The sequence below is a fragment of the Stegastes partitus genome, unplaced genomic scaffold (genome assembly GCF_000690725.1).
Source record: "Stegastes partitus isolate 25-593 unplaced genomic scaffold, Stegastes_partitus-1.0.2 Scaffold44, whole genome shotgun sequence".
Lineage (NCBI taxonomy): Eukaryota > Metazoa > Chordata > Actinopteri > Pomacentridae > Stegastes > Stegastes partitus.
In genome coordinates, this window is record NW_007577775.1 from 1,066,367 (window position 1) to 1,093,978 (window position 27,612).

General features: G+C 41.5%; 1 protein-coding gene across 1 annotated transcript; it reads right to left on the reverse strand.

Annotated features, from left to right (window-relative positions):
- Positions 1-850: 850 nt before the first annotated feature.
- LOC103375782 (transmembrane protein 132D) lies at positions 851-26,487 on the reverse strand. The gene is made up of 9 exons (XM_008306104.1): positions 26,415-26,487; positions 19,912-20,788; positions 13,206-13,343; positions 8,151-8,343; positions 6,116-6,259; positions 3,233-3,438; positions 2,699-2,963; positions 2,268-2,459; positions 851-2,179 (listed from the first exon to the last, which is right to left on the reverse strand). The coding sequence occupies exons 1-9, from the start codon at positions 26,485-26,487 to the stop codon at positions 851-853; spliced, it is 3,417 nt and encodes a 1,138-aa protein (XP_008304326.1).
- Between the last annotated feature and the right edge of the window lie 1,125 nt (positions 26,488-27,612).

A 27,612-nucleotide genomic window follows, 5' to 3' on the forward strand; every position in this document is an offset into this window, starting at 1 on the left:
CTCTATTAGGAGAAAAAAAAAACTCTTTGTCTCACTGAATAAATTGCCGAGGTTCTCCTTTTTCAGACCTCTTCAAATGTAGTGCAGGATTTTCCATCTTCATACTGCCCCATCCATTTTTTAGTAAAGTGCAGTGGTTGGATTTTACACATTTCATGGCCCAGCAAAAACAAAGGGGCACAAAAGGTCCTTGCAATCTGCCAAAATCTGATTTAGACAGCACACTCCGGCATGGGCTGGCTTGAACTCTGTAAAAAAAAAAAAAAAGCAGTGTGCAAACTGCAGATGAAAAATGAAATGGTAGGCAATATTCAAGATCATAGTGTTTTAATGAAAAAAACAAATGAAAATTGAATCAACTTCAAATTACAAAGAAATGGGTGTTCTATATTTCATAATAGAAAACACCCATTTTAGTTAGTATTATTTTTAATCAAAGCCACATTTCTGGTGAAATCCATATCTTTCAGACTGAGTTCTGTAGTACAACTGGTATTTAATATATTTGTAATCTGGGACATTTTTCAGTGTGTCTCTCTACTTTATATACCAGCATGTGAGTGCAAAATTTAGAGAAGTAGATATCCACATGCAGCATAAACGGTGGCTTTAAATATTGTGTAAATAAGAGTCCATCTGATCAGCCATCTGAAACATTATGACACACATCCACTCTCCACTATTAACAATATTATACAGTACATGTACATGTAAAAGGCCTTGATAGGTAATGAAATGTAGAGGAGGGCGATTCCAAAATCACATTTTTGACAGTTGTCAGACTTGACAAAGGCATTGAGGTGATCAAAGCCACATCTACTGTACATGGGAGGTCTGATCAGGTCCTGTATTATAACTGATCCCCAGGCTCTGTGATGGGCACTTGAGGTTCCTCCCCACAGCTGTCCTCCTTCCCAACCCAGTGGATGCCATGGCCATTCTCTCTGGGCGGGAGATGTGGCGAATGCTGGCGCTCTAGTGTGGAAAAGGTGGTGAACTGGACTCTCTTTCTCTTGCTGGTGGGCGAGTGGAGGGACTCACTGTGCACAGGTTTGCTCCTGACTGAGCCTACGCAGCTGAGGGGAGAGTCTGTGACAGAGGCCAGACAACTGGGCCTCCTGGAAAGAGAGGCAGTCTTATCAGGCCCAATGTCTATAACCGTGGTTGTAGTCTGGGAGTCTTGCTGAACCGGGCTGCCTGGCACACTCATCACCAGCTCAGCATCTGTGCCGAGCCATACCCAGTCATGCCTGTGCCCTGTGGGCTCCTGGCCATGGGAGGGAGGCTTCTTGTGTCTGAACTTAACAACATATGAAATACAGTTTACCAGAAACACCAGGATGGCCAGACAAAAGACACCCAACAGAGCGTACATGCCAATCTCTAAGTCTGTGAGAGGCCTATTGGCCAACATGTCTTCACCACCAATTTCTACCTCTGCTGTCTCCTGTCCAGGTATCTCCACCTTGGTGGGGAAGTTGTTGTAGTTTACCAGATTCCCAGGGGCCTTCACAGTGCTAGTAAAGCTAACACTGCTCATATCCTCTACTATCATATTGTCAGAGCCATATCCTTTGCTGCTGTCACTGGGGTTGCTCATCAGGCTGACATTCAGCACACTGGTAGGGCTGCCGGGGTTTCCTGAATTACTGGTCTTACCCACACCTCCAAGGCTGCCGCTGGTTATCAAGGTTCTTTCTGTAGATTTGATGGTGGTTGTGATCTTCTGCATGGCACTCTCCTCTCTGTCTGAGTTCGAGATGCGAGGTGGAGTGTCCTGAGACGGCTTCCTCTGCTTCCTCTCACTGTCCACCTCTTCCCCATCGCTTCCGTAGTCACTGCCATTGTCCCTGTTGCTAACACTGCTGCTGTCGATGCTGCTGGTGTTGCCATCCGGCCGCCGAGTGTTCACCTGAAACTTGACCTTGAGGCTGCCGTTGCCAACAGCGACAGTACTTTTGCGCTTGGACTTCTGGCAGGCCTCACAGATGGACATCTCTACTCGGATCAGGACTCCCTCACCCTCTCCTTCTGCCACAACAACTGGAGGTGTACCCTGCACCGACACCACCCCCTGATCCAGAGATGTCACCGTCACACGGTGGTAGGTTGGGTCATAGATGTCAAGAGGTGTCTGATTGCCGTCACTGAACTGTAACCAGGCACTCACCAAAGCTTCCTAAAAGAAGAGAAAATGATAGAAATTGTATTTGCACTTTGAATATAAAGTTTTTCTCCAACGCTTTTAAAAAGGTATGTGATGTTACCTGTTTGGGGTTTTGCAAAACCTCTTGTGTGGTTGTGGTAGCCAAGATGGCCCTGTTGCTACCTGAACTGAGCTGCAAGGTCATAGAGAGGCCTGTAACCAGCTGGACCCCCATCTCTGTGATTGTCACTTTGTCATCCACGACTTTGACAGTTGTCTTAGCTAAGATGGCATCAGACAGTGGAGAAAATATCTGCAACAGAACAACATCAGGTAAGAAAAAAATGAGCTACACTGTCAGGTGTTTGTTTTTGTTGGAACCAGTTTTGTTCAAAGTAATACTATTAGAAGTAATACTATTTTACTATTACTGTCCTAAAGCCTTAAACAAGCTTTTGTCTACCTAAAGAGGAAATTGCTTCATCTAATCAAGGGTCTGATTAGCTGCTGACGAAAGTTGTTCTTGGGCCAATCACTGGTTCAGTTTATTACCTGGATGGTAGTGGTCCCAAGGTCTCTTCCCGACAACACCCTTCCTCCCTGTAGCCTTGCCACTCGAGGGTCCTCCACCTTCATGAAGTATCGAACCAACCTTGTGACATCTACCTGCCAATCAGTGCCCAGGAAATAGGCCTTAGGATCTCGAGGGTCTGCCTGCTCTGCCACGAAATTGGTTAGCACCCGGACCAGGGCATGCTGAAACTGCAGCATGCAGCCCTTCCCCTTGCGGTCATCTTCCTCACTGTTCCAGCCAGATCTAGGAGATAAGCACAAAAACAAACATGCAGGTCACACCTGTCACATGGTAAATGCCTTTCACCTGCTCTACTCCAATCACTCAACCCTGTCTCTTTGCTTGATTGGATCAGATTGAGATATTGAAGTACATTATGTAATGGAATCAACCCCCTAAATCCTTAGACAGATATGATTTGGATTTGTATGGACTAAAGGATGCTTCTGGAAAACACGCTCAACACCAATAAAAGGAGTGTTTATGTTAAGCAAACGGTTTACGTCTCCCACCTTTTTGAGGTTAGGATGGGTATCCTCCAGCTCTTGATCTGGCTCAGCTCTGTGTCTGACAGCTCAATCTGGAGGGGGAGTTGCGGCATCCACACGTTCAGTTCAAGCTGCGCGTTCAGGTAGCTGTAGGTAAAGTTTATTATCATCTTCACCTTGCCCTTCGTCTCTTTGCCATTTACAAAAACATAGTCGCACCTGTCTGACACCTGGATAAGAGGAGATAAAACAAAAAGTTAGCAATCCATCAGAATATTGTATCATTTTTATTTCCCTGATAATATCAAAGAGTTTGTCTAAGTGTACTTTTGTAAACAATCTAGATCAAACTCAGAATGAAATAGTTGTCAATGAAGGAGGTGTTCGTCATCTAACCAATGACAAAAAATAATCAAATATTCTCATAAAAGTCACTATTTTAACAAATAGGCCATTCTTACAACAACAAATGGCCTTGCAGCAGTTTTGCACTGCATGTGTTACCAAAGTAATGTCAGCTGTCTGTAATAAACTACTGCGATGATCACCGGTCCGAAGCGTTAGGAAGAGGCAGCATTGCCATTTTATGTAAATCAAAATATCATGTGGTGCAGTTCTGAACGTCAGTCCTTCACAGCCAAGTGCATTCATTACAGCATAATTTCAAAGGTGACCTTTACAAGTTCAGGCAACTGCTCAAAGATCTCATGGACATTTAGAGACGCGTGTCAGGAGGTTTTCCTTGGTCCCCTCAACAGCCTCTCAGCTGCTTGAAACAAATTAGATAATTAACACAACATTGAAATTCAGTCACTGACCGGTGGAACTGAGGAGAGCAGGGAGAAAAAAAATCAGTTTGACAGATTGCCTAAGGAGGAATACAAATAGCAAATAGTTTCCTGCTTTCATTTGCGTGAACGCAACTGTTAGCTAGAGGATGTGCTGTCACAGGGACACGCTATTTTTGAGAGGGTCTTGTGTCATCATTGCATCTGAGCATCAGTCATCCGTCAGCCGAGCTTAAGCTTTAGAATGACCACATCACTGTGTGTCATCCTTGCTGCTAACTGAGATGCAGTGACATCTCTACAAATAATCCTATGCTTGATTTTACATCCAAACAGCAGATTTACAATATGTGGCACTGAAGCCCTTGAATGGTTGTCACAGAACATTTTCCAACGCAGGCGTGGAACAACAAGACAAGGGCCGACTGATTTTCAGTGAAGTCATCTCATGTTTTAATTCAGTGTGGAAGCAGTCAACCAGTCATCCATGATCTAAGGCAGTTTGCTCATTTCTTCTTTTTTAGAAAAGTATCTTCCAAGAGCTCCACTGAACTTAACATGGGCCGTGTTCAAATAATATTCTGAAGCAGCAGTTAAAAGGGAATGCCATTTTAATGCGCCACCCACCCACTCACTGTAGTCACAATCTGATTCTGTGTCCAAGAATATCCCTCAGTGTTTTTGGTGTCAAAAGAGATTTTTTTTTTAAAAAGGGATTTAGCATTCATCACTGGGTACACTTACTTAAAGACAGGCATAAATTTCAAATAATGAACGCTTCAGTGACACAACCGAGGCCGTAATTTCCTTGTGCAAATAAAACAAGAGTTTTAATAAATATGCACAATGAATATATCTATTGCAGAGGGGCAAATTAAGTTCAAGTGTTGCACTGAATTCATGCTTGATGTAAATTCGACCAACAACATAAAACAACCTGATTAATCAACTAGAAACACATCTATGTGTGATATGTCCCTGTTTGAAATGTTCAAATGTCCTTCAGTCCTAAAGTGAAAGTTTTAGGTCTTTTCATCACTCGCATTTGAAAAACCTTTCCATCGCTGCAGATTAAACTTTGTTTTTCTTTGTTTTTGTCACGTAAGCTGTCAATTAGATAAATCCTTCTCCATTTATCTCTAGCACATTTGATACTCTTCAGGCACATCAGAAGAGAAAAGGTATCTGCGCTCAAATACACTGAGATTTACAGCAAACAGCACCAAAATAGCTGCATTACAGGGTTCAAAAAAATGTACACAGTCAGCATTCACCCTCTTGACATCTTCACGTAATCCTGCTTTTCCTTATAACTGACACTCATCTGCACGTAATACCTGTATGTTTACAGTATATCGTATATGGTGAATCTCCTTATGTAGAAATAATCTACACAATTTGGCCCATATCTGACCAACAATAAATGTATCAGACAGCTAGAGTCCACTGCACAGGTTCATTCTTTGTTTATCCTTGAATAAATATATTCACAGCCTTTGACCTTAAGACCCAAAGGCCTGACTTTCAATTTCATTAGTAAAGCCGGCTTTTGGCAGTCAGCCGTGCTCAGGTTCACAGGATAAAAAGGGACAAGTCACGGGATGGGAGCACAGTGGTGGACTGTGAGGTCATTTGTGGTGAGCAATGTAGCACAGTAGCTGTTCATTGCCGGGGAGATTGATGGCTGATGTTGCCGGAGTCTAGCTAATAGTTTGTTTTACCATGTGGAAAAGAGACAGAGAGCAAAAGTGACTTTGGTACAACTTATTTGTTTGCAGCTGTCCTTCCCATCACACATGAAGCCAACCTTGCCCCGTTTTTCTAACAACCACTTTAAATTGCCCTCTGCCCCCCAGTATCAGGACAGGCAGGCTAGATACAAACAACTCACATTGTTCCATGTAACTATTCATTACAAGGGACTGGACATTGTTACACAATGCCGCTGCAGCAAAAAGCGACGGAGGTTGAATAATGATGTAAACAAATCTGAAACAAGTTCAAAGCCTTTTATGAAACAGTCCACTGAACCAAAGAAACTAGACATGATGAATCAGAAGGATATTGTTCTTTGCATAGTAAGTGGAGATGCGTGAAAAGGAGGAAGAGGAAAATCTACCTTGAGAACGTCTTCATCAGTGGAGCTACAGTCTGTGTAGTCGGATACATCGGTAACTACTCCATCTTCCTCCACAGCTACAGTCCTCACAGGCATCACCACCTTCTTTCCGGTCAGCACAGCTGTGTTCAGGATCTCAGTGTCCTGCAGAGAGTAAAAGAAAATGAGCAAACACATTAAAATAGCACACCTTATCCAATAATTTCACGATTTAGTTTTACATTTTGTGTGGTGAAGCTGCCAGGCAGCGAAAAGTTCTTGCAAAAGGTGTGACATATAAGTGAAGGAGAAACGGGAGGAGAAATGGGTGATGAAGTGTGACTCACTGACTCAGCAGTTCTCAGGTAAGAAGGCAAGTCCTCCCCCTTGGGATGCGAACGGGGGAGAAGAGTTAAGACTGGGTGATGGTCAGGTCACCACACGGAAGGGAGAGCTAATCTTGGATTTCTCTGCACAGCCTTTTCCCTCAGAGGGATGCTGTATCAGTTCAAACATGGCCATATTACTAGGGGCATGGACCAAAAATAGTCTTTAAACATGTACAGGACAGCCGGTTCTTTATTAAATCGTATTATTAAATAGGAAAACTGTGGCAGGTAGAGTAAGTAGTTCAGCAAGTTCAAGCCCTGGCTCCCGCTTTCCAGGTGTCTGGAGTGTCAGTAGCTGGTTACGTGTGTGTTTAAATAGATGAATGAGAGATGTGGTCTAAAGCGCTTTGGATGAAACTGCTTTATAAATGCAGGCCATTTAATGTTACATGAACTGATATAAATACAATTATTAGTAGTAGCAGTAGTGCTGGGGATCTCTCTATGGCACTCTGTGAGTTTGTACAGACAAGCATTATGCATGCTTGGGTAATCATAGCAGGAAAATGAAGCAGATGGATATGTGCTGTCCTCGAAAAAAAAAACACTGTTTTAAATGAAGTTGAAATAATAGAATATCATGTGTGAATTAGTATGAGAGCAGCGTAGCGCAGCTCAGTTAAGTTCCGTGAATGATCAGCTAAATCAAATTTAAAGCGACACTTGGCCACTCTGAGCATGAAAATGAAGCAGATGGATATGTATCCCTCGACTGTAAAACCGCTTTAAATGAAGCTGAAATAACCAAACTTCCTTTTTTTTCCCCACCTAAAACGTCGTTCTGAAGGCTGCGTCGGTGAGGCTTTCGCCGTTATATAGAAGTATTGAGCAGCAGCAATAGCTGGAGTTCATGGAGCAAGGCTAAGAGTGATCAGTCAGCGCTAATGTCCCCTTGAGCCAACCATCAAATCTCCTCATGTTTGGCCCTCAGCCTGAGGTCAGCTTCTAATCCACATGAGAGATGAACCATGTCAAATTCACAAATCAGGATACTGTAGCATATCCTCATAACTTCACGCACCAGGATGATGGAAATGCAGCAGTTATCCTGTGCTGTGAAATATGACTAACCTGCTCCCTAAAAGTAGTCCTTTTACGTGTAGAAATATATTTCATTGATGCCATGTGGTTGAACAAATTTAAAGTTCATGTTCTCCCTCCAGACAATGTTTCAGTAAGAGATCAGTGACTGGGTGACAAAGACTCAGGTGCAATATTGTAAATCAAACTTCTGTAATGTTTAGTTTTTAGTACTTAGAGATTATATCATGGATTAATTATAGAGGAAGGATGATAAAGAGGCCTGTAGCACCAAAATAGAAGCACATGAAGCAGCTGTTAGGAGGAGAGGATGACCACATATTGCACGCTAGAACAGCGCAGAACAACACAGAAGAGAGACATCAGCTGGCTGACAGTAAACAACACAAGGTCACTCTCTGCTCAAAATAGAACCCATTTACTAAACAATCCAAAGCATATCCAGCCTTCTGTGGATACAAACCAGACAGGAATGGATCAGAGCAAAGTGCATTTTATGATATTTTCATGCACCGACGCTCAAAGGATGCAGACCAAGTGTTGGCATTATTGGAAACATTGCTGCCAGTGACATCAATGACGGTTTTTGTGGTGATTAGGTGTGACACGAAAGCTGTCAAGCTCACCATTATGAGAGGAGCGAGGCCGACGAAGTCTCTCTGAGTGGTATAGATCCTCATGGCTCCTTCGGTCTTGGCGACAGCTTTGGATGCTGACGGCAGCTCCAGCTTCCATATGATCACCTGACTCTCAAGAGGAGTGCTCAGCTCCTCAACCTCGAAATCCATCTGAAGTACCTCCAGTAGACTGCTTTCAAGCCTGGATGTGATTCAAAAAGCGGGATTAGTTAGACAGATGAAATGTGCAAATAATACAAACATACCTGCTTTTAATTCCAATACAAAAAAATATCGTGTAAAAGATTAACAAGACAAATTCCCAATATCATATTCATTACCCGGTGCATGCAGCACTATGTTGTCTTGTATTTTGACTGCTTGGAGAATCTAATTCTTTAGACACCTTCATTATGTATATGAGCAGCAGTGAGATTAATCATTCCTTCTCAGTCACCGATGCTCATTTTTCCACTGGAGGCTCCGATTCTCTTCTCTCATACAAGTTTTTGAAGAGACGAGTATATCTGAGGTGATTATTTAGCAGTGTATCGTGCGTTCCAGCCCATGGCTCAGTGCTCTCACTGCAGGGCAAGTCAGTGTAGATCCAAAGTCATGGTTACTGGAGACCAAAGAGTCTGAAGCAGGCGCACATGGCATTAGGACGGTGGACATTTAATTTGACATTTCAACAACAGTCTACAGACACACTAGCTCCACAAAGTAACAATGTTAAAATACTGATGTTTACTTAGCAAGCATTTGGTTTTTTAAAGTATTTGATTTGGTTTATTTTTGCATGCATTTCTGCACAAGTTCATATCAGTCCATTCACTAGTTGAAATGGATGTTTCAGTTTGGAGCAAAGTGGCTGACCCTCCAACTGATAAAACCATCCTTGGAAGCTGTGCTTATCATATCTTTGTCTTCATTATGATGCCAAGATGTGTAAAAGTCTCATAAATATAGAAATTATGAAGAAATTGAGATAATGATTTTGTAGCTGTGATATATTGAAAGCTCAAAAACCACCATCAAGAATTGATTTACTGTATAAGGCAAAGGCTTTATGTGTTATTTAGAGGGCAATGACCAGTAGACCATACATGCTCTAATGTATATATTCAGTCATTTTAATGTCTATAGGCTAAATCTGCAATTATTTTTTTGAAATTGTTGGGCCTGTTGAGAGAAAAATAGAGAGCAGTTAAGATTGAGGCTGGAGTTTCTGTGATATCCAGCTCTGAATGCATAGTGACATGTCATGAATCTGGCCCCATGGATAAAAAGTGGAGACATTTTTAGAAGAGGATGTGATTCCAGTAGTTGTGACAAGATACAATGCTCCCCCTTTTTTTTAGGTTTAGTGAGGGCTTTGCATCTCTAGGCATTTTCATAAACTAAAGTAAAAAAAAAACAACAGAGTAGAAATTCTCTTTGCTGGCCCTTCCCTGGAGTTTCTGGTAGTGTAAAATGTGAGTAGAATAAAAGGTGGTCCGAGGACAGTAGCATCCTGCAATATAATAAGCCTTGGTAACTTATAATGGCCTCTGAGTGATGCCAGCTAGAACAGAGTGTCCTAGCCATGGATTCAATTTTCTCCCATGCCCAAGTTCGGATCCTGGCTTTTGTTTCTTGGCACTGTATTGAACTGAACAGAAAAGATATATTGGTGGACAAAAACACAATAAGCATGCAAATAGCCACATGGACCTTATCAGAGTCACTACATCTGTGTGTACATGTTATAAATCTATGTCAGGGCTGTGCAGAAACAGGCTAAGTCCTCTTCACTGCATGAAAATGACCTCTAAAGGGCTGCACACCAGCCGCCTCTGCATTAAGGCAACAACAGTTAGAGAAACCGCAAATCACATTTTGTTAATCCTCCATCAAGTTCCAAACTCAACAACAAAGCATGCAAAAGGCCTTGTCTGTTCTTGTCACACTTCCATTATATCTGCTTTCATAAACCGTAACAGACAGATCTAGTGTAATTTAATAATTTTAACATATTGCTCAGAGACCTAAGATTAAAAGATAATCATTGCAATCTGGTCAAGTATCAAAACAAGACATGCTCGACTCACAAAAGCATGCCTATATCCTCTTAAGTCGGCATTAACACAGATATCCATAAGATAGGGGATGTTGTGCTGCTGTTTACACCCTCTGTCAATCTTTTCGAGCTTGCAAGGGAACGATGCTGCAACAACTTATTTACGGCCGGCAGTTTGTCTGTGAGTAGCAGTGCTTTAATACTAAGATCCAAACCAAGCCGCTGCAACAGAGGATAAAAAAGCTTTAATGTACAGATACAGCAAATGCTTTCAGTGCGTACTAAAGCCAGGAAAGCAAAAAAAGTGAGAGAAATCCCCACAGTGGTGTGATGGTGCACGCTGTCGGTAGGGGTTCTGTGAGTTTCATGACATTTTAGAGAGGATTAGCCAAAATCGAAAAAAAAAAAAAAAAGTTAACCCATAAAGAAGTTGAAATAAACAATGTCATAATCCATGGCAAATGGGGAAAACAACTTAATGAGGTCAGACCAATAATGACGATATAGATGAGTTCAATGTTCTGTGTCTGTTCTGTTTAAAGAGAGATGTCTACTGTTTCATGAAAGTACTGCACAAATCTACATTTCGCCTCTGGATTTTTAAATATGATTCTGTATTGGAGTCAAGTAACTTTTTCATTTATTACTCTGTTTTCACTTTTATTAGTATTATTTCATCCTGTAAAAAAAAAATTGCTTGCTCTTTTTCCTGCCTTGCCAACCATCCACACACACAGATTAGAGCTTTAGTTTTAGAAGCATTTCTTGGAGCTGCTCTAGAGGCAGACATAATCTTACTGTTTGAATTAAATCTCAAAGGATCCGGTTTTGGGTTCACTGGCAAGCTTGTATTAGAAGAAAAAAAAAGAACTGTATGAATGTATGTTGCATGCAAGAACAGTGGTGAGCTGGATGACTTATTAGCCATGCTGGTGTTAAAGCTATGTTGGTCTATTTATCGAAGCTGAAGTATCCCAAGAACATTTGTAGAGACATTCATGGTACCCAGAGGATGAATCTTATTGACTGTAGTGATCACTTGACCTTTCCTTTTACCGCACCGAGAAGTTTGAATCTGTGCTGCTTATCATCTTTGGGAGAAATCTGCAGGCAGACATTTGTATCTCCCTCTGGGTGAACTGCAGAAACATGAAACTTTATCTTTTTATTTACTGCCCTTATAAGGTCAAAATGTGTCCAGTTCTTTGCTTTGGATTTGTTAAAACTAATGACATCATCAGCTTCAGCTCACCTGCTTTGTGTTTAGTGTTAATTAGTCAATGTTAGAAAGCAAACATGTCAAACTCAAATAGTCAACGTGGTTAAAATTATGCCTGTTAAACATTAACACGCTAATATTACTATTGTAAGCATGTGGCCATGCTGATGCCAGCATTTAGCCCAAACGAACCAAGCAACAACCTCCAAGGCTTAAAAAAGGAAGCTAACGCAAAGTGCCAGAAACTGCAGTTCCGCAAATGACCACTTGAGGCAAACTCCAAAAGGGAGTTCCCATACATCCCCATGTTAAAATGCACAACTATACAGGTGAAATGAACAAGTTTACAGTCTAGAAAAAAAGATGGTTTTGGTCTCTGTAGTTAACTTCTCCTTCCATGAAACTGTACAAGGCATGATTTATTTTTATACAGTAACTCATGAATTTAAATTGTAATAATGCTTATGCATCCTACAGATAAAAGAAAATCTCTCAAAGGAAAATTAAATCATGCATGATTAGGACCATGCCTTTTTGAGTGACAGGTTGGTTCTGTTACAGGACAGTGCATGGCCTAGAGACATTTGGCTGGCTTGTCTCGACTCCACTCGCCCTCCACCTCTTTGCTCATTTTTGGATTAGATGGAACTTAGGCTGCAAAGATGGCAACGGAAAGAGCCACCACACTGAGCTTCAAAACCACAGTTCGGGAATCCCATAGGTGACATCATGGAGGATTTGTCTATTTATAAATACAGTCAATGAAACTCTGATTTTGCAAAGTAGTGCCTCACACAGCTGTTAGCACAGCTGTTTTGGGTTTTTATATATTTTTCAGCTATCCATAAGACTGCCCATGTAATGTATTGAAACACAGGTTTAACTTAACCAAGTTCGATGTCTGCCATCAAGGAAGCAAAAGTTACTTAGACGTGTCAACTGCACACTACAAACGTGTTAACTGGTCAAACATCCCTTGAACAAGCCCCATTTTCCACTTTTACTGAGTCAGGAGAGTAGGAAGCAATAATGCACGACAGAGAAGACCTGAAAAGAAAATGGCAACTTTTAACTCTGTAGTCTTTGCCTTTTTTTTAAACAGGTGTCTTGTAATCTCAGGAGGCACGAGCCATGACTAAACTCTTAATTGAAGTCAACTCATCTCAGTTCAATGAAACAAAGCTGCTCTGAGCTGAACTTAAAAGGACATCTCAGAGAGGCTGCCTGTCGGAGAAAGGTTGTAGCCCTGTTTAATGAGATTATGGAGCAAGATAAGTACTTCTTAGTAGCCCAAAGCACCGAGTTTGATCAGACCAAACTGCAGATGTCTTGTAAACAGTTTTAGTGTTGTGTTCCGAAAATGGCTCACTGAAGTCTTGCTTTGTTGCAGCTTTCAAGTCATAGGTTAAAATAAGTTTTACGGCATGCTGGGAATGCATGAACGTCCACAGCTGGTAAAGCTGTTTAGAAATGATGAAAGTGCAGAGGAGAAGTGGGCAATAAAGGGAAAAAGGCAATACGTGTTTACAAGGGACAGTTTATAGGAGCACCTGATGCCAACCTGTGCTTAGAAGGAAGGTAAGAGATGCTGTCCCAGGACACAGCACAGCAAGCAGTAAGCTGGTGTGAGACCTCTACACCGGTTTGTCTTTTGCTCCGTAGGTGCAGAGACAAATGCTGATAAAACTGTGCTATTTTGTCAGAGACACTGACAACCAACAGCACATTAAACTCCCGTTGGAAGTTTGGAGGTCAAACATGCGTAATGTGATGTGAACAGACTTGCCTTTTGCCGGGTATGGGCGCCTTTCTCTGACAAATGACAGCGATGGCTCCATCTGCACCCATATCCAGAGTGATGTCCCACAGTAAAGAGTTACTGGGTGTCGCTGTTCGAAAGGTCACACCTTTCTTTACCGATGCTCTGCGAAAAGTCAGAAACAAAAAGGTCAAGAATGTGTTGAGTGTAAAATGTGACAAATTAACAACCAAAGGAATTCAAGGCAGTGAAATGTTATTTTTCTAAAGCTGAAGTGGTGAGGTGACATAATGTTCACATTTAACTTAACATTTATACTATTTTTTCAGCTTAATTATATTTTTTTTGCATGTGACAAATTATGTTATACACAGTAGAGCTTCCAGTCCTGGAGTGCAGTAGATTTTACACATGAAAATCCATCTGTAGGTTTGGTTTAATTCATTCACGCTACTAGAACTTGTTGAGGCGATAAATCCAGTATTTCTGTAGCAGAAAGGCAGCCTCATAGATGTGATGATGAAACTGAATATTCATTAGGCTTAGTACTAAAATTGAGCATTTTTTAAAACAAAAAGAGAGAGAAAATTGTATAAGAAAATGTCAAAAATCTGTGATACAGCCATCCATACCCGACCCTTAAACACACTTATCTCCTTGCAATTGAAGGAGCAAAGAAAGCACTGCTCTTTCTATTTATACTGCTTTCAATATGTAAAATTTACTAATGAGTTATTAGTTTTCTTGGCCTCTAATTTGTAAATGGTGTACGTTCCGCAGGAGAACAGACCTTGGCACTGAACTTTCTCAGCATAAGCAGCTTGCAGGAGGTCAAATGTTAATGGGATGCTCTTCTGCAAGAATTGTGAAGGGCCAGGAGATGCATGCATGTATAAATCCAAAAAAAGAAGAAGGGAAAAAATATCCGGCCATCTGCTGTTGCAATAATAGAAATCCATATGCATTGCTCCTTCATTTAGATACTTAATGCTCTAACAAGATTTGCTCAATACGCTGCTACAGCGCGGACAAGTTGTCTTAAATAGTTCAGAGAAACATCGGAGTGTAATTCTTTTGGTTTTCATCTGCGTGCAGAGCGATGTGGTTTATCTCTGAATCTTTGAGATAAACACAAGTGTTGAGCGCATTATGAGTCTCTGAGGAGGTGTAATCTATGATAGGAGCAACAGCAATCTGAGCACTTGTCCTGCTTTGGCCTTGGTTTTAACTTCCAAATCCAGGCGAAAGAAGACAAGACACTGCTCCCCGTTCCGCACAGTGAAACAAAACAGTCTACCGGCATGCATTATTTACTAATTAAAATGTTGACATAACTGTGAGCACTTTTTTTTCCCACATTTGTGTCTGCTTGTAGCGTGCGAGCCCTCGCTTTGGCAAACAGCTGTACATCCATCATTTTTCAAAATGAATGAATCTGGCTCATCTTGCGGTTTTTTTTTTTTGTGACACCGTTCAGTGTTCATACAGACAAAGAGCTCACAGGTGAAGGGTCGCAATTAAAAAGGGATGAGCAGTGTCTTTTTCAATTGTGGTTTAATCTTGTGCCATCGTGACCCTGCGACTGCCTATTTCCATTCCAGCTGCTCACCACAGAAGCTGATTTATCTGATTAACACAATTCGCCCAGGGAGCAGCGGGCTCAAAGTTGAAATCGTCTTCTGTAGTGCTAAAACTGTCTCGAAAATTAAAACCTTTTGGTGATGATTGCACAGCTGAATGCCACATTTTTAGAGCCAGTGAAGACTGATGACCGTAATATTTGTTATGTGATTTACCATAATCTAGGTAGTGCAGTTAAAGCCTCTAAATACTCACTCTCTGACACTTTTACCACATTTCAGGAGTTACACCCAACTTCCAAATTGAAAACCCAGACTTTTTAAATCACCTCTAGCTCCAGTGCAGTTCAAGTCAAATAAAGAAGAAGAAGGGAAGTACTGTTGGTAGTGTATGGTCTCTGTGTTAGTTTAGTAAATGAAACTAGCTTCTCTGTGCATTAGAATGAATGACAGAGGAGAACACAACGGCGTAACCAGTTCATTGTTATCAGTCGGAGGGTTCCCAGGAGGCGGCAGAGCCAACAACAGAGAAGGGAAAAACACTCAGTCTGGTCTAAATGAGGAAAGGAGGAATACAGGAGGTTCACAGAGGCTGCAGATTTCTGATTAGGATGAAGGTGAGGTGATAAAAAGACAGAAGGAGGCTGGTATCTACGTTAATACCTACAGCGGTACAACGGAGATAACATGCCACAAACTAATTATTACTTTGTCTTTGCAAATCAGCGGCTTTATTTCACATTACACTGCACTGGTAATCAAATGTGATCTGCAGCTACTTTATACACACAGAAAGTATAAAAACATGACAGTTTTTGTACAAATCTCCCAGCTTCTAGTCCTTTGTAGCTTCATTTTTAACATACAGACATGAGAGTGGCATCACATTAAGGAATAATTCATTACAGCTGCTGAGAAACATGCTTATTCCAATAAGTCTATATAAAATACCATCTACACGTATTGCATCAAACTTAGCACATGCAATATGCGAAGTTCACACTGCTCATCTCACACTTACTTCAACTAACAACATATTACATTTTATTGTCTTTAATTGCAGTACTTCTGATTGCAGACATTTATATGTGCAGTCTGATTGTGTAGTTTGCTCCTAATGGGAAAAAAAACTTTAATCCTCCATAATCAATGGGGTAAACAGGATGGCATGTTCAGTGTATTAACGAGAAAACCTTGGAGGACTGTTAATCTAGTAATGGTTTCTGAATAACGTGACGTGCCGTGATGAAACACCTCTGTGTATTGAGCGTGGTAGAGCGAGGTTTAACTAATAAAAAGTGACCGCAACAAGAAGACTTATCTAAAGCTCCCCCATTTTTCTGTCTCTCTCAGCTCCCCATGTGTAAAAAAAAAAAAAAAAAAAAGGAAAAAAAAAAAAAAAGAAAATCCCCTGTGACTGGAAGAGGCGTTTTTCTTGTGAGTGGTTGGGAACAGGAACCAGTGTCCATGGCTTTAGTTAGCAGGCCCTGAGGAGGCAGTGGGCAGGGGGAGGAACCGGGGCACAGAAGATGGATGGCTGTGGAGACTGAAGCTGACAGTGTGTGAGAAAAGCAGCTCTCAGGTGCTGCACCTACCATCCATCTCACTTCTGACCAGGCAAGGCATGAGTGGCACTATTGTTTCACCTTTTACATACTCTTCATTCACTCGCACACACACATGCACGCACTCAAAATACTACCGCACCAGACAATGCACACAGGACGCAAAAATACGCCGACACACACTCTGCCAAATGCATTTCAAGCAGACCTTGATGGCCCTTGGTCTTCATCAGCCAGGTCCCTTCCCTTATTTATCTGTGGGATGCAGTATTCTGTACACTTATATTGACTGATCACAGAGACATGGCCAACAAAGAAAGTAAAACAATGAAACAATTTAAAACAGCACATGCATAACACAATAAAGCAGAGACTGAGTGTGATCAAAGACCCTGAAGATGGATTGCAGCATCCTCCATGCGAGCTCGACAGCCTGGCCCAGATGCATTCCATCACCAAAGCTGCCATCGAGATGCTACATAGAGTTTGTAATTGCTTCCTTGATATAATTTGTGTTCTCATCTTAAGCTTTGTGAATGCATCACCGCGGGGCCACAGAACCACCACTGAACCCCAGTGAGATCGGAAACAGATGCAATCGTTAATTATGCAGGCAAATGTCCACCGTTTAGCCAGTCTGATGGCCAGCCATCGGCAACGTGCTTATCGTACTTATGGGGCAGTTTAGGGAGTTGGGGAAACGTTTATGCCAACGCTCCTGCCAGATGGCAGGCACCACAGCACTAAAAATGGATGTAAAAGCCCTATTTGTCACACAGATGAATGATTAGAGTCCCTGAATGAAAAGCTCACTGACACAGTGTGCTGTAGATGCAAAGGCTCAATGTTAATTTACTGCCACAATGCCACCTTTAAATAAAACCTTTCGAACAAGGCAAACTACTGTACTTCATCACTGACTTTTAATAGCTGTTAAGAAGAGAGCAAGAAACTTAACTCCACTCAACTTCCTGAGGAAAAGGTTAATCTAATTGCCCTTCTTGTGGGCAGTGTAATGACAACACTTTATCTATGACCTTTATCAAAGCTTCACTGAGAATGACAGGTTCATTTTGCTGGAACGGACAGGTGTGGCTTGTCTTTTTCTCAATCGACCTCAAATTTGTATGTCCCCTGACGATGGCTATAGACATCAATAACAGGTTTATCATGCTGATGAGAGAGTATTAGGCAAAGCTTAATGGGACATTCAGACAGTGATAAAGCACACAGACAGCTGTTGAGGACCGGATGCACAGAGCTTGTTAATGTGCTGATAAGCTGAAGGAGGGTAGCACTGTGTCACACACTATGTGACTTTAAGGAGCACTCAGTGTATGATATCTATGGACTGCAGGAAAAAATAAATTTCAGAGCTTAGTCACCAATGTATACTGTATGGACGTAATTGGCTATCACAAGTTAAATCGCTATAAACCTTCCTAACAAGATTGCCAATCTTCCAACAAAGTGCAGTAACAGCTGTGAGGAGAGGAGAGGAGAGGAGAGGAGAGGAGAGGAGAGGAGNGAGAGGAGAGGAGAGGAGAGGAGAGGAGAGGAGAGGAGAATGAGCATCGAGCGGAGACAAGAGGAAAGAAGAAGTGAGGCTTTTTGTTCATGTCCATATGTGTGACTGAGTAAATGAATTAAAGCAGCAATGATTAAAAGTGACAGGCTGAGGAGGGGAAATGAGGATTTCTTTTTTGGCTTCATTGCTTCAGCTAAAATAAAGAGACAAGAAGAAAAGGAAACCAGATAATTAATTCAAATGTGTGGTCTAACCTTTTAAAGCGCATGAACGTGCAGGCTCTGATCTAAAATGCAATTTGACGATTCTCCGAAAGTCCTGGAAATTCTACAACTTAGGAAACGAAGGATGAAAATGTCTTCAGCTTCAAATGTCTTTGTTTTCTTTAGGGGCGTCAAAAAAGAAGTGACTACCTGGCAGAAATACTGAAAGCTGACTAGGAGGACAAGTGCACTTATGCATAGCTGTCAGCTAAGTCAATATTTACCTTTTCCTGCATGCACAATTGAATTGAAAAAGAGAATTAATAATCCATGACTGTTTCCTCGTCTGCTCACCGCCACTGAAGCATGTATGAGCAGGTTGAGGCGGAAGCAACTTAGAAAGTATTTATTTTTCAGGAAGTATTGATTGTGTATTACAGTGTTTTTCAATCCACTGGGTCACACTGTAACTACAGTGCAGAAAAGAAAAAAAAAAGAGACACACTTTTGAACTGCTGCTTTAAAGGGCTCTCTTGTCAGTCTAAGTCAGGGCAAGTTCTGGACATCACTCAACATCACTGCAAGACAAGATTAAAAATGACACTCGTTTATTACTTGACGTGAAACCAAATAGCTTATGAGAGACAGATTCATGACATGCTCAAATAAACCAAACGAACAACTGAGACATGTAAGGAAAATGCCTTTCATGCCTCCTGACAGACCATTATTCACTGGCTTTGAGTAAAACAGATAGTGTCTTGAATAATAATGATTTTTTTTTTTTAAAAATCATTCTCTAATCAGGTAAGCGTAAATCTCGGCCTGTCTGCTCTGACAGCTAACCTCATCAAATCTAACTTTGCTGCAACGTGGTTCTGTTTGATCTCCGTCTGAATGATGATAACAAAAGGCTGCAGATGACCATGAAAACCATCAATGAAACGGTGAGAGCAAGTTGGAAGCATTTCATTTAAATCCAGTTTTGTGGTGCCAATCTCCCACGTTGCATCATTTCTCTTAGAAAAGGGGAGGAACAAACTGTCATCTTGAGAGAAAGCCATGAGAACAGACAAAGTCTTGTTTTGCTTTCTTTTGTTCTTTTGTGTTTTCCTTTCCCTCCAGAGGATATTAAGTCAGGCGGTTGATGCATTTGTTCTTGGGAAATATATAAGTGCATTTCTTTAAAAATATCCGTATAAAATTGGCCTCCATTTCCAAGGATGTCACAGAGACCTCCAGAGGGATAACTATTTCTTTGAGATGGTACTACAGCTGCTCTCATCTCCCATCAAAAAGGAACATTCTGCATTGCAAAAATGAGAACAGAGCCTTAAATTAAATTGAGCTATGCTGGTAATCCCCATGATCTTCATACATTCAGCAGCGGCGCACAGATATAGCACAGATCCCGAGCATGCCCTTAAAGCTGAGAAATAATGAGTCACAAGCTACACGTGATTTTATTTGATCCATATCAACCTTGATGACTACCACTCTTGAAACAGCCCTTAATGTCATCAGACTGCGCTCACTCGAATAATCTATCCCATTTCCCAGAAAGACAGTTAACCACTATGATATTTTCAGAGAAAGACCATAATCCATTCTAAATCTCATTTCCTTCAATATTCCCTTATTTTTGAAGGGACAGGATTTGTACAAGAATTAGAGAAGATGACTAATACTGCTCGTGAACAAGGCCCCAGTTTGAATTTTCACACTGACCAGTTAATTTGGATTTCATTGAACTCACAGAGCTCAATGAAGTGGGGACAATATTTCCCTTTCAGTGCTGGCACCGTGTAATCACATCAGCGCTGACCAGGCTGAGGCAACAGAAAAAAGGGTTTTTACCTGAGAGTGAAGTTAGTCAGCTGAGCAGAGCTGGCCATGAGTATGTAGAAGGTAGCGATGTCAGTCTTCTTCAGAGGTTTGGAGGACGTCCGTATGACGATGGCGTTGCCGAGCTTGAGCCGAGAGAGTGTTGCCATTCCCTTAGGCACCTGCAGAAGACGCACGCTGCCAATCCTCTGCATGGGAGTCACAGGAACATACTCGGCCTGCTGCTGTGAAGCGCCCCAGCGACTCCCATCCGCAGAATTACACTTCCCATTGACTTTGGGCTGAGCCTGGTAGTACACCTCCACAGGGTTCCCAGCAGATGGATCCTGCCTCTCCCTGCTGGTGCCCTCTGACCCCGGAGCAAACCAGCCAGGCGCAGGCGCCAGCTCGGCCATGCAGGTTCCCCTCTCACCTCCCATGGCACAGGAACCCCTCACCTCCTGGGTTTGCCAGAAAGCATACACTGTCACACATGGTAGCTCGTCCACAGCTCCTTCCCCCCTGTTCCAATCCCTGCCCGCCACATAGAAGAGGACCCGCACTTTGGGCTTGGAGGAAAAAACCCGAGGCGTCAGCACGAAGGTCTGGATTTTCCAGTTGAAGGTAAAGACCTCCGGGGCGTTGAAGAGCTGCACAGACTGGACCAGATCTCGAGGCACAAGCTTCTCTGTGGACATCGTGCCATAGCTGGCGTTGACAGCTGGCTGCCGGCTGGCTCTTAAAATAACAAACGGCTGCGTGTGACTCTGCATGCTGGAGTTCCTCATAAAGTCCTGTCCAGCCTCCTTTAGGAAGAGGTAGTCGGCATCGCGCACCTCGTAGTTGACCGGCAAGAAGACAGGGAAAGGCACTGGACTCTTACTGTCAGTCAGTTCCTTACTGCTCAGATCTGTAAGGTAAAAATAGAAAAATTACACTTGGCTGGTTGCCATGGGAATAGCTCATATTCACCGCATTTTTGAGCAACTGTATTTGAAACAAAAACAGAAGTGAATTTCCCCCTACATTTGGGAGTAAAATATGGTGAAAATTCTGTGAGCACAAAGGTCAGCCAAGGCCAACTGATCAGCTGAGTGGGCCATCAAAGTATTACACTAAAAGGTTTCTGAGCTTAACCTTAAAATTCCTGTAACAGAGCACATAGGTGAAATAATGTATATTACAACAAGAGAGGCTTAAAAGTGTTTTGGTCTCTGAGGCTGCAGCTTTTGTTTGTTTGGAGCAGCAGTAGAACTCTGTGGCCTTTATTGCAATATTACCGAGGTGGCGCAGGAGGCTGAAGGGTCACTGGCTTATTGATTTAGTCATTACCTTATTATTTGTGTATGTTAGGACGATTGTTGCTACGGTGCATTGTCAAAATGTAAAGCTAATCAAGTAAACTAAGACAAACCTTACAAAGTAGTACGGAAGAATTATAGCCGAAAAGAAATGACATAATTAAATCCTAGTGTGTGTCAGGGTGCAAGCTGACACATGATGGTGTTTTTTGTTTGTTTGTTTGTTTGTTTTTTTAATGTTCGTAGCCCATTAAAGTAAAGGCCTTTTACTTTTCAGACCCACCTGGAGCACCTGGACTTAGATTTTTAATGCAATTTTTTAGTTCTTTCTTTTATCGTTATTTGCTTGCTTGAGGGACATCAGCAGCACTCCTGTCACTTTTCTCTTCAATTATACCTTATGTTTGTCTTTGTAGAAAAGCAAGACTTTTCCAGACTTCTTAATATTTCCTATAAAAAGCAAATTTAAGAAAAAGCAAAGGACTCACCCTACTGAATTTGAATTACAATACACTGCCCATTTGCTGAGCCCATTGTTCACCATAGTTCTCATGCAGCATCTGATAATTAACCAAGTAGCTAATCATATACTAAAAATGATTACTTTGTTTTAGATAGAAATTACTATTTAAAATATATATGCTGCAAAAATGCCGTTTGAAATGGTTTGAAAAAATGGTTTGAAATGTAATATTTTCTTTAAAAATATCCCCAAGTAATATTTCCATTTTGCTTTTGACTGCCCCACTTTCACTTCCCTCATAGATGAGCTGCTTTCTGCCTATGGGGAGAAAAGGTGGAATCTGGCGCAAGGTTGAAATCAGCCATCAGAAGCTGGGATTAAAATGGCTTTTCAGATTGTCAGAAGGCAGATCCTCATTGGGAAAAAAAAAATAAAAGCAAAATATAAAAAAAAAAAAAAAAACGAGAAAAGTGGAGCGTCATCGTAAGAAATGAGGGACCTGGAGACTTGATTTTAACAGTGATAATAAAGTGATAAAAAAATAGAAGTACGTCTGAAGAAGTGTCATGTTACTCATTATATTATTCATCAAGACATTTACGTGTCACTTGTTTTGTGTCAAACTGTATACTTGCGCCGTGATTACAAGGATTACAGGCTGACTGTTAAATACTGATCACAAGTGCATAGAATGACCTTTTATATCAGTGACTAAAAACAAACGGCATAAATATTCTCTGATCTGCTCTAAAAGCTTGATGATGAGAGAGGCATAGTTCACCCGGCCATCATGTGTCCTCATTAAATGTCCATTTTGATAGAATTATGAAGATTATAGCAGCTGACCTGAGTGTGCACTGTTTATCTGGTGGCTAATTGCCCTACTTGGTGAATTAAGGACAAAAAACACTGATGTTTACTCTGGAGATTATAACAAAATGGATGAAGCTGCACTAAGCATGGTATTGCATAGTGAAAAACAGCTTTAGCAGCAAATCAAACCCATCATCCCACTAGTAGGCCAAAAGTCACCATGTCTTAGAAAAGAGACTATATCTAGAACTATAGACAAGATGCATTTTGTGAGGCGGTGACAGAAGATGCCACATGGAATGATGTCCGTCTCCGGATTATTAATTGCTATTTATCCAGTGAAGAAGGTTTGAAGCTTCTCTACGTCAAACTCTCCCGTTGTGTCCATCAGTGCTGGTGGCATCTGATGAGTCCGTCTATCATGGTCTCTTCTGCTATTCATCCTCAGTCATCCACCCCGGCAAAGAGCCCGTCAAGATGGTCTGACAGTTCACACAGCAGCGACTATACTGTACGTGTCACAATCATGTCAGCCCGGCAGCTCTCAGAGGAAGACACCAGCATCTTTTTTATCCTCTCCACACACAGACAAGAGTGTCAGTCATGTTCACTGAGTGGGCGACGCACTGCATGAGGCAGACACTGGAGTCTGCCCTGGCTTAGCCTACTAGTGGCCACAGTGACAGATGTGCTGTTTAATACCAGAGTTGGCACAAGCACCAGTTGGACTGAATATAAACTGGCTCACTGTCTCCAGGAGGGAGAACACACCGCCAGTGTAGCAACAAAGTACTTCACATGCGAGCTCGTGCCTTTACAGTTGTGTTTGATGGGCCATCTCTGCCCCTCTTGTTAATTCACATGCTCTTCATTTCATAAAACCCGAAGGAGAGCCTTTAAATGAGGCACACAATCTATTTGTGGATATGGTGGCAGACTCCGCAGGCACTGTTTGTTTATGGCAGGCTAAGCGACGCACCCCCTTCTGCTTTGCCAATATTTTAGATATTTAACAACCAGCCAATGCAAGCAAAAACTTCTATCATGATGAGAGTCCTGCTCTCCACTGATAAACATGAGAGCAAATCCGCTGCACCAGCTGTTGCAGCCTCTCAAATCACTCATTTTGAAGACCCTGAGCTTCTCTTCCTCCTTGGCTGAGTCAGAAAGCATCAGTGTTGCCATGCAGATGCCCCGGCTGCTTCTAAAAGCCACCTCTCGCAGGCTGCTCTCCCGCAGACAGAACATGTTCACTGTCTTGCACTATTGCTTTATTTTCATTTTGTTCCTCTACAGTATGTAGGTTAAGTACTTTCTATGAGGAAAAAAGCAGAAGACTTCCTTTATGCCAGCGTTTTGTTGTTAATTAAATCTTTCTTCATCCCTCCGTGTCCAAATGAAAATGCTGCCTGTATGAAATCAGATTTACACACTGTTTTTTTTTTTTTACACACCTTTTGAAACTAACACTACCTTTGACTGACATCAGAAAATTAACTTCAGATAGGGTTTTATGATTAAAATAGAACTTTTCATGTGTATAATATTACTTTTTAAATATGAAACCAGTGAGAGCTCTACTGTCAGGCTTTAAAATGGAAGTGAAACGTTCTTAAGATACCTAAACCTAAAAAGTTTAGTACAGAAACTTGAGTTTTCTTTATGGTATATGTAAGTAACAACAAAGTTAACTTATTTAAAGGCTTGTGACTTTATTCATTAAAGGCATGTTCACTTCAAAATAATGTTCCCCATCACCAGTTTTAATAAAAACACTGTTGGATCTAATGAGCTACATTTTGCCCTGCAGTTTGTCTTATGGCTCCATATTAAATTCTTTTTCACTGGCATGCCGGCTAACTGCTTTTCGGTGTGCTTGTCTTTTAGCGTTATTTCTTCAATTGTAATCAATCTTTGTATTATTCTATTAAAATGCACAAAGCCCAGGCAACCATTTGTGAATTCTAATGTGCACTAATGGCTTTTACCATATGTGCAAAGCAGCTTGCAGAAGTGAGGCGATTCCCAGTAGCATCACAGAAGACAACGATGTCTGCATTGGAATTAGTAATTGAGAGCTTAAAAGACGTATTTGCGTCCCAAAGTTTCTCTTTCGTGTTTCTGTTTGGGATTCATGATCAAACGCTGGTCACAAATATAAAAATCTGCTTATTATGAATGCTTAAAAATAGAAAGGTGTTAATGGCCTAGATGCTAATAACACTAATTAGGCAGCTGTAGCAGACTGTGTTCTTAAACTAATGTTAGCACTGTGTGTTTTTTATCCTCAGATCAGCTGACCTTTCAAATGCATCTACCTTTAATAGACCATTAAAGGGCCTCATTAGGATCTGACATCTAATCAATGAATTAGTCTTTGTATGCAAAGACTTGCATTAATGTTATTTGTGGACATTTAGATATCCACTTGGATAAACAATAATATAAAAGAAAGGAAAGAAAAACTGTTGCATCACGTTAAAATATCTTTCAGCTTTGTGGTTAATTATCAAATGGTATCTAGAAGGAAGAAAACACTGATTCAAAAAGATGTGGAAGATAAATTATGTAGCAGAAACACAAATAGCTACTGCAATGTAATGTCTACTGCAGGAGCCTAACTCAGTTATTATGAAACAAATGATATGAAAGTCGCAAAGATTTGCTTTCACTCAGAACTGTTCTTAACTCTGTTGTTGCAATTTGTTACAAACAAAACAAAAAAAACAGAAAAAAATGTTGTTCATAACTTTTTACTGATACTGCATTTGTCTTTTTCTGTACCATTTACTTACATGCCATCACGGTGAAATGGACTGACAGCAGTAAAGCTGTAAAGCAGGCCTGCTCATATGCACTTGCCAAGATAAAAGTTTGACCACTGCACTTCTTATACATCAAATCCCATAGTTTAGACAAAGTAGTCTTTACAGCATTACATTCTCATCTTACACGCTTTAGGAAGTGCTTTACAATGTACAAAAACACAAGGATGATGCAGTGCACACCATATAGCATGCAATCCTCTGGAGTGCTGGGGGACAGGGTGGAGGAGATGAGGAAAGAGAGCAAGAGATCGAGGGAGGCTTAAGCTTATGCAGTGATTGGTAGGGGATTGCTATGTCCAATGAGACTCTTAAAGCTGCTTTAAAGGACTGCTTTATCACAATTTCTCAATTTTTGTCATCGTTTTATCCCCACAAATCAGCCAGTCCGAATTCCCTAGAAATGGCCATCTAAGGCAGTTATAGGCTTTACAGTAAATGCCTTTGTGATGTGTTTTATTCTTCTCTCTCTCTCTCTCTCTCTCTCTCTCTCTCTCTCTCTCTCTCTCTCTTTTGTTCTTTTTTATTATCACGTTGGGAATTCAGATTGTCTGCTTCTTGTTTGCCTTCCTGTGTGTGGAAATGGGGTCCGAGCAGACAGCCATCAGGGAGCGTAATACTTCCCCCTGAGAAGCAAAGTACCGAGCATTAAGGCATGGCTCAAGTTGTAATAAAACCCCATCAAGTGTTTTACTCCTCACTGATTTCATCTTAAATGTTTTATATTTTCCTCGCTGCTGTGACACCCCCTTTGCTGCAAGTAAGACACATATGCTCATGTCAGACTCGCTGGAACGCTGTATCACTGTGGAGGAGGATGTAAGTTTGTGGCTCAAATGAGGACATTTATTTATTATTTAGACTTTCAGAGAAGGCTGTTTTTTCTGGAGGCATGGTGTCGCTGAGAGAAGGCCCACCTCCCATCATGTGGACAAGATGGAGAGTTCAGTTTAAATGCTTATTTGTTCTCAGCTGTTTTCATTAATTACAGTATAGACGATGGATGCCAAAACAGTGACAGTCCCAAGAGGCTTTAGATTAATTCAATGCACTTCGACACCTGCACGTTCCTCAAGGGTATTTCAGATTTAAAAAACATCCCAACACGCAACCAATTAGTCCCAGGTCACTTACCTTGCGGGAGAACTGCTGTGATTGTTGCAAAGACTATCTGTAAGATCCTCCAGCTCTGCCAGAAAACGCTCATTTTGGCACCCGGCGCGGCTCGCTGTTCCAAGCAAGTTCCCTGTGTCCGTGCGGTTTGGGCTCCGTTTCAGCAGAATATGGAGCGAATCGTTTCATCCATCCCCGCAGTCCGCACACTTAACATAATCACACCTGTGGGAGTAGAAGTTGTGGTGTAGTCCGTGTTGCAGGTGACATGGACCGCGCGTCGAGGTCTGTGCATCGGCGTGTCTCCGGCTGTGCGTAAAAGTTGTGCGTAACGATGCTGGAGATGTTTCTCCTCAAGACTTTCCGTCCGGTTAGAAGAGGTGGGAGTCTTGAGGTTAAACCGTGTGACGGAGAATGCCCCGTTTGGATCGATATTACTCCCTCTTCTAAGCGAATTATCTCCACAAGTCGCTCAGATCGAGTCGCTCTCCCTGGCTGCCGCCGCGGCTGGGACTCTGTGGTGTTAAATGGCTGATAGCAGATCACTGACTATCTTGTCCGCAATCCTCAGGGCACTAAAGTCATCATCTGTCACTGTTCATCCGCTCAGGAAGCCACGTCCAGTGCGCTGCTGGTAGAATTAACCCTGCGTTGGGGTTGATTGTATTGCCAGAAGAAATGATCATAATACTTGTACGTATTTAGTGACTTGCATTTCGGATTATTTAATTTTCCTCATAGTATGTTGACCCCGGAGTCAACATATAGTGAAAAAAAGGACTTCTGTCATTCTAAAAGATTGATGTCCAGATCTGATTAGTGAGACCAGAACCAGGAAAATACAAATACAACAACAAAAAATAATACAAATGCACTTCCCTGACATTGTAACACAGTTTTGTTTGAAAGGATTATTGTTCTTCTGGGTCATTTTTTTTCCTTCAAAAAATTCTGTTAGTCATCTCATTGCTGATATGTTATCTTCTAAGAAAACATGTTGGGGTATCAGAAAATGGAAATGTACTGCATCCTCAAGTCATGTAGAAAAGAAACTTTTGCCTTCCCTGATTTTTCATAATCCTTGACTCAGTTTCCTGCCAATGTGAAATCTTTATTAACAGTGGCACAGTTGATTCTTCTTCACTGAAATTATAGCTGATTTTTTTTTTTTTTTTTTTTTAAGCAGACAGTGCGACCTTGTCAGACCTTGACTGGTTGG

Excerpts from the sequence above, each read along its gene's own strand:
- LOC103375782 (XM_008306104.1), bottom strand. The coding sequence starts at position 26,487 with ATGAGCGTTTTCTGGCAGAGCTGGAGGATCTTACAGATAGTCTTTGCA. Across the intron at positions 20,789-26,414 it reads CACAGCAGTTCTCCCGCAAG|ATCTGAGCAGTAAGGAACTG; the intron begins GTAAGTGACCTG and ends TTTACCTTACAG. Across the intron at positions 2,180-2,267 it reads TTTTGCAAAACCCCAAACAG|GAAGCTTTGGTGAGTGCCTG; the intron begins GTAACATCACAT and ends CTCTTCTTTTAG.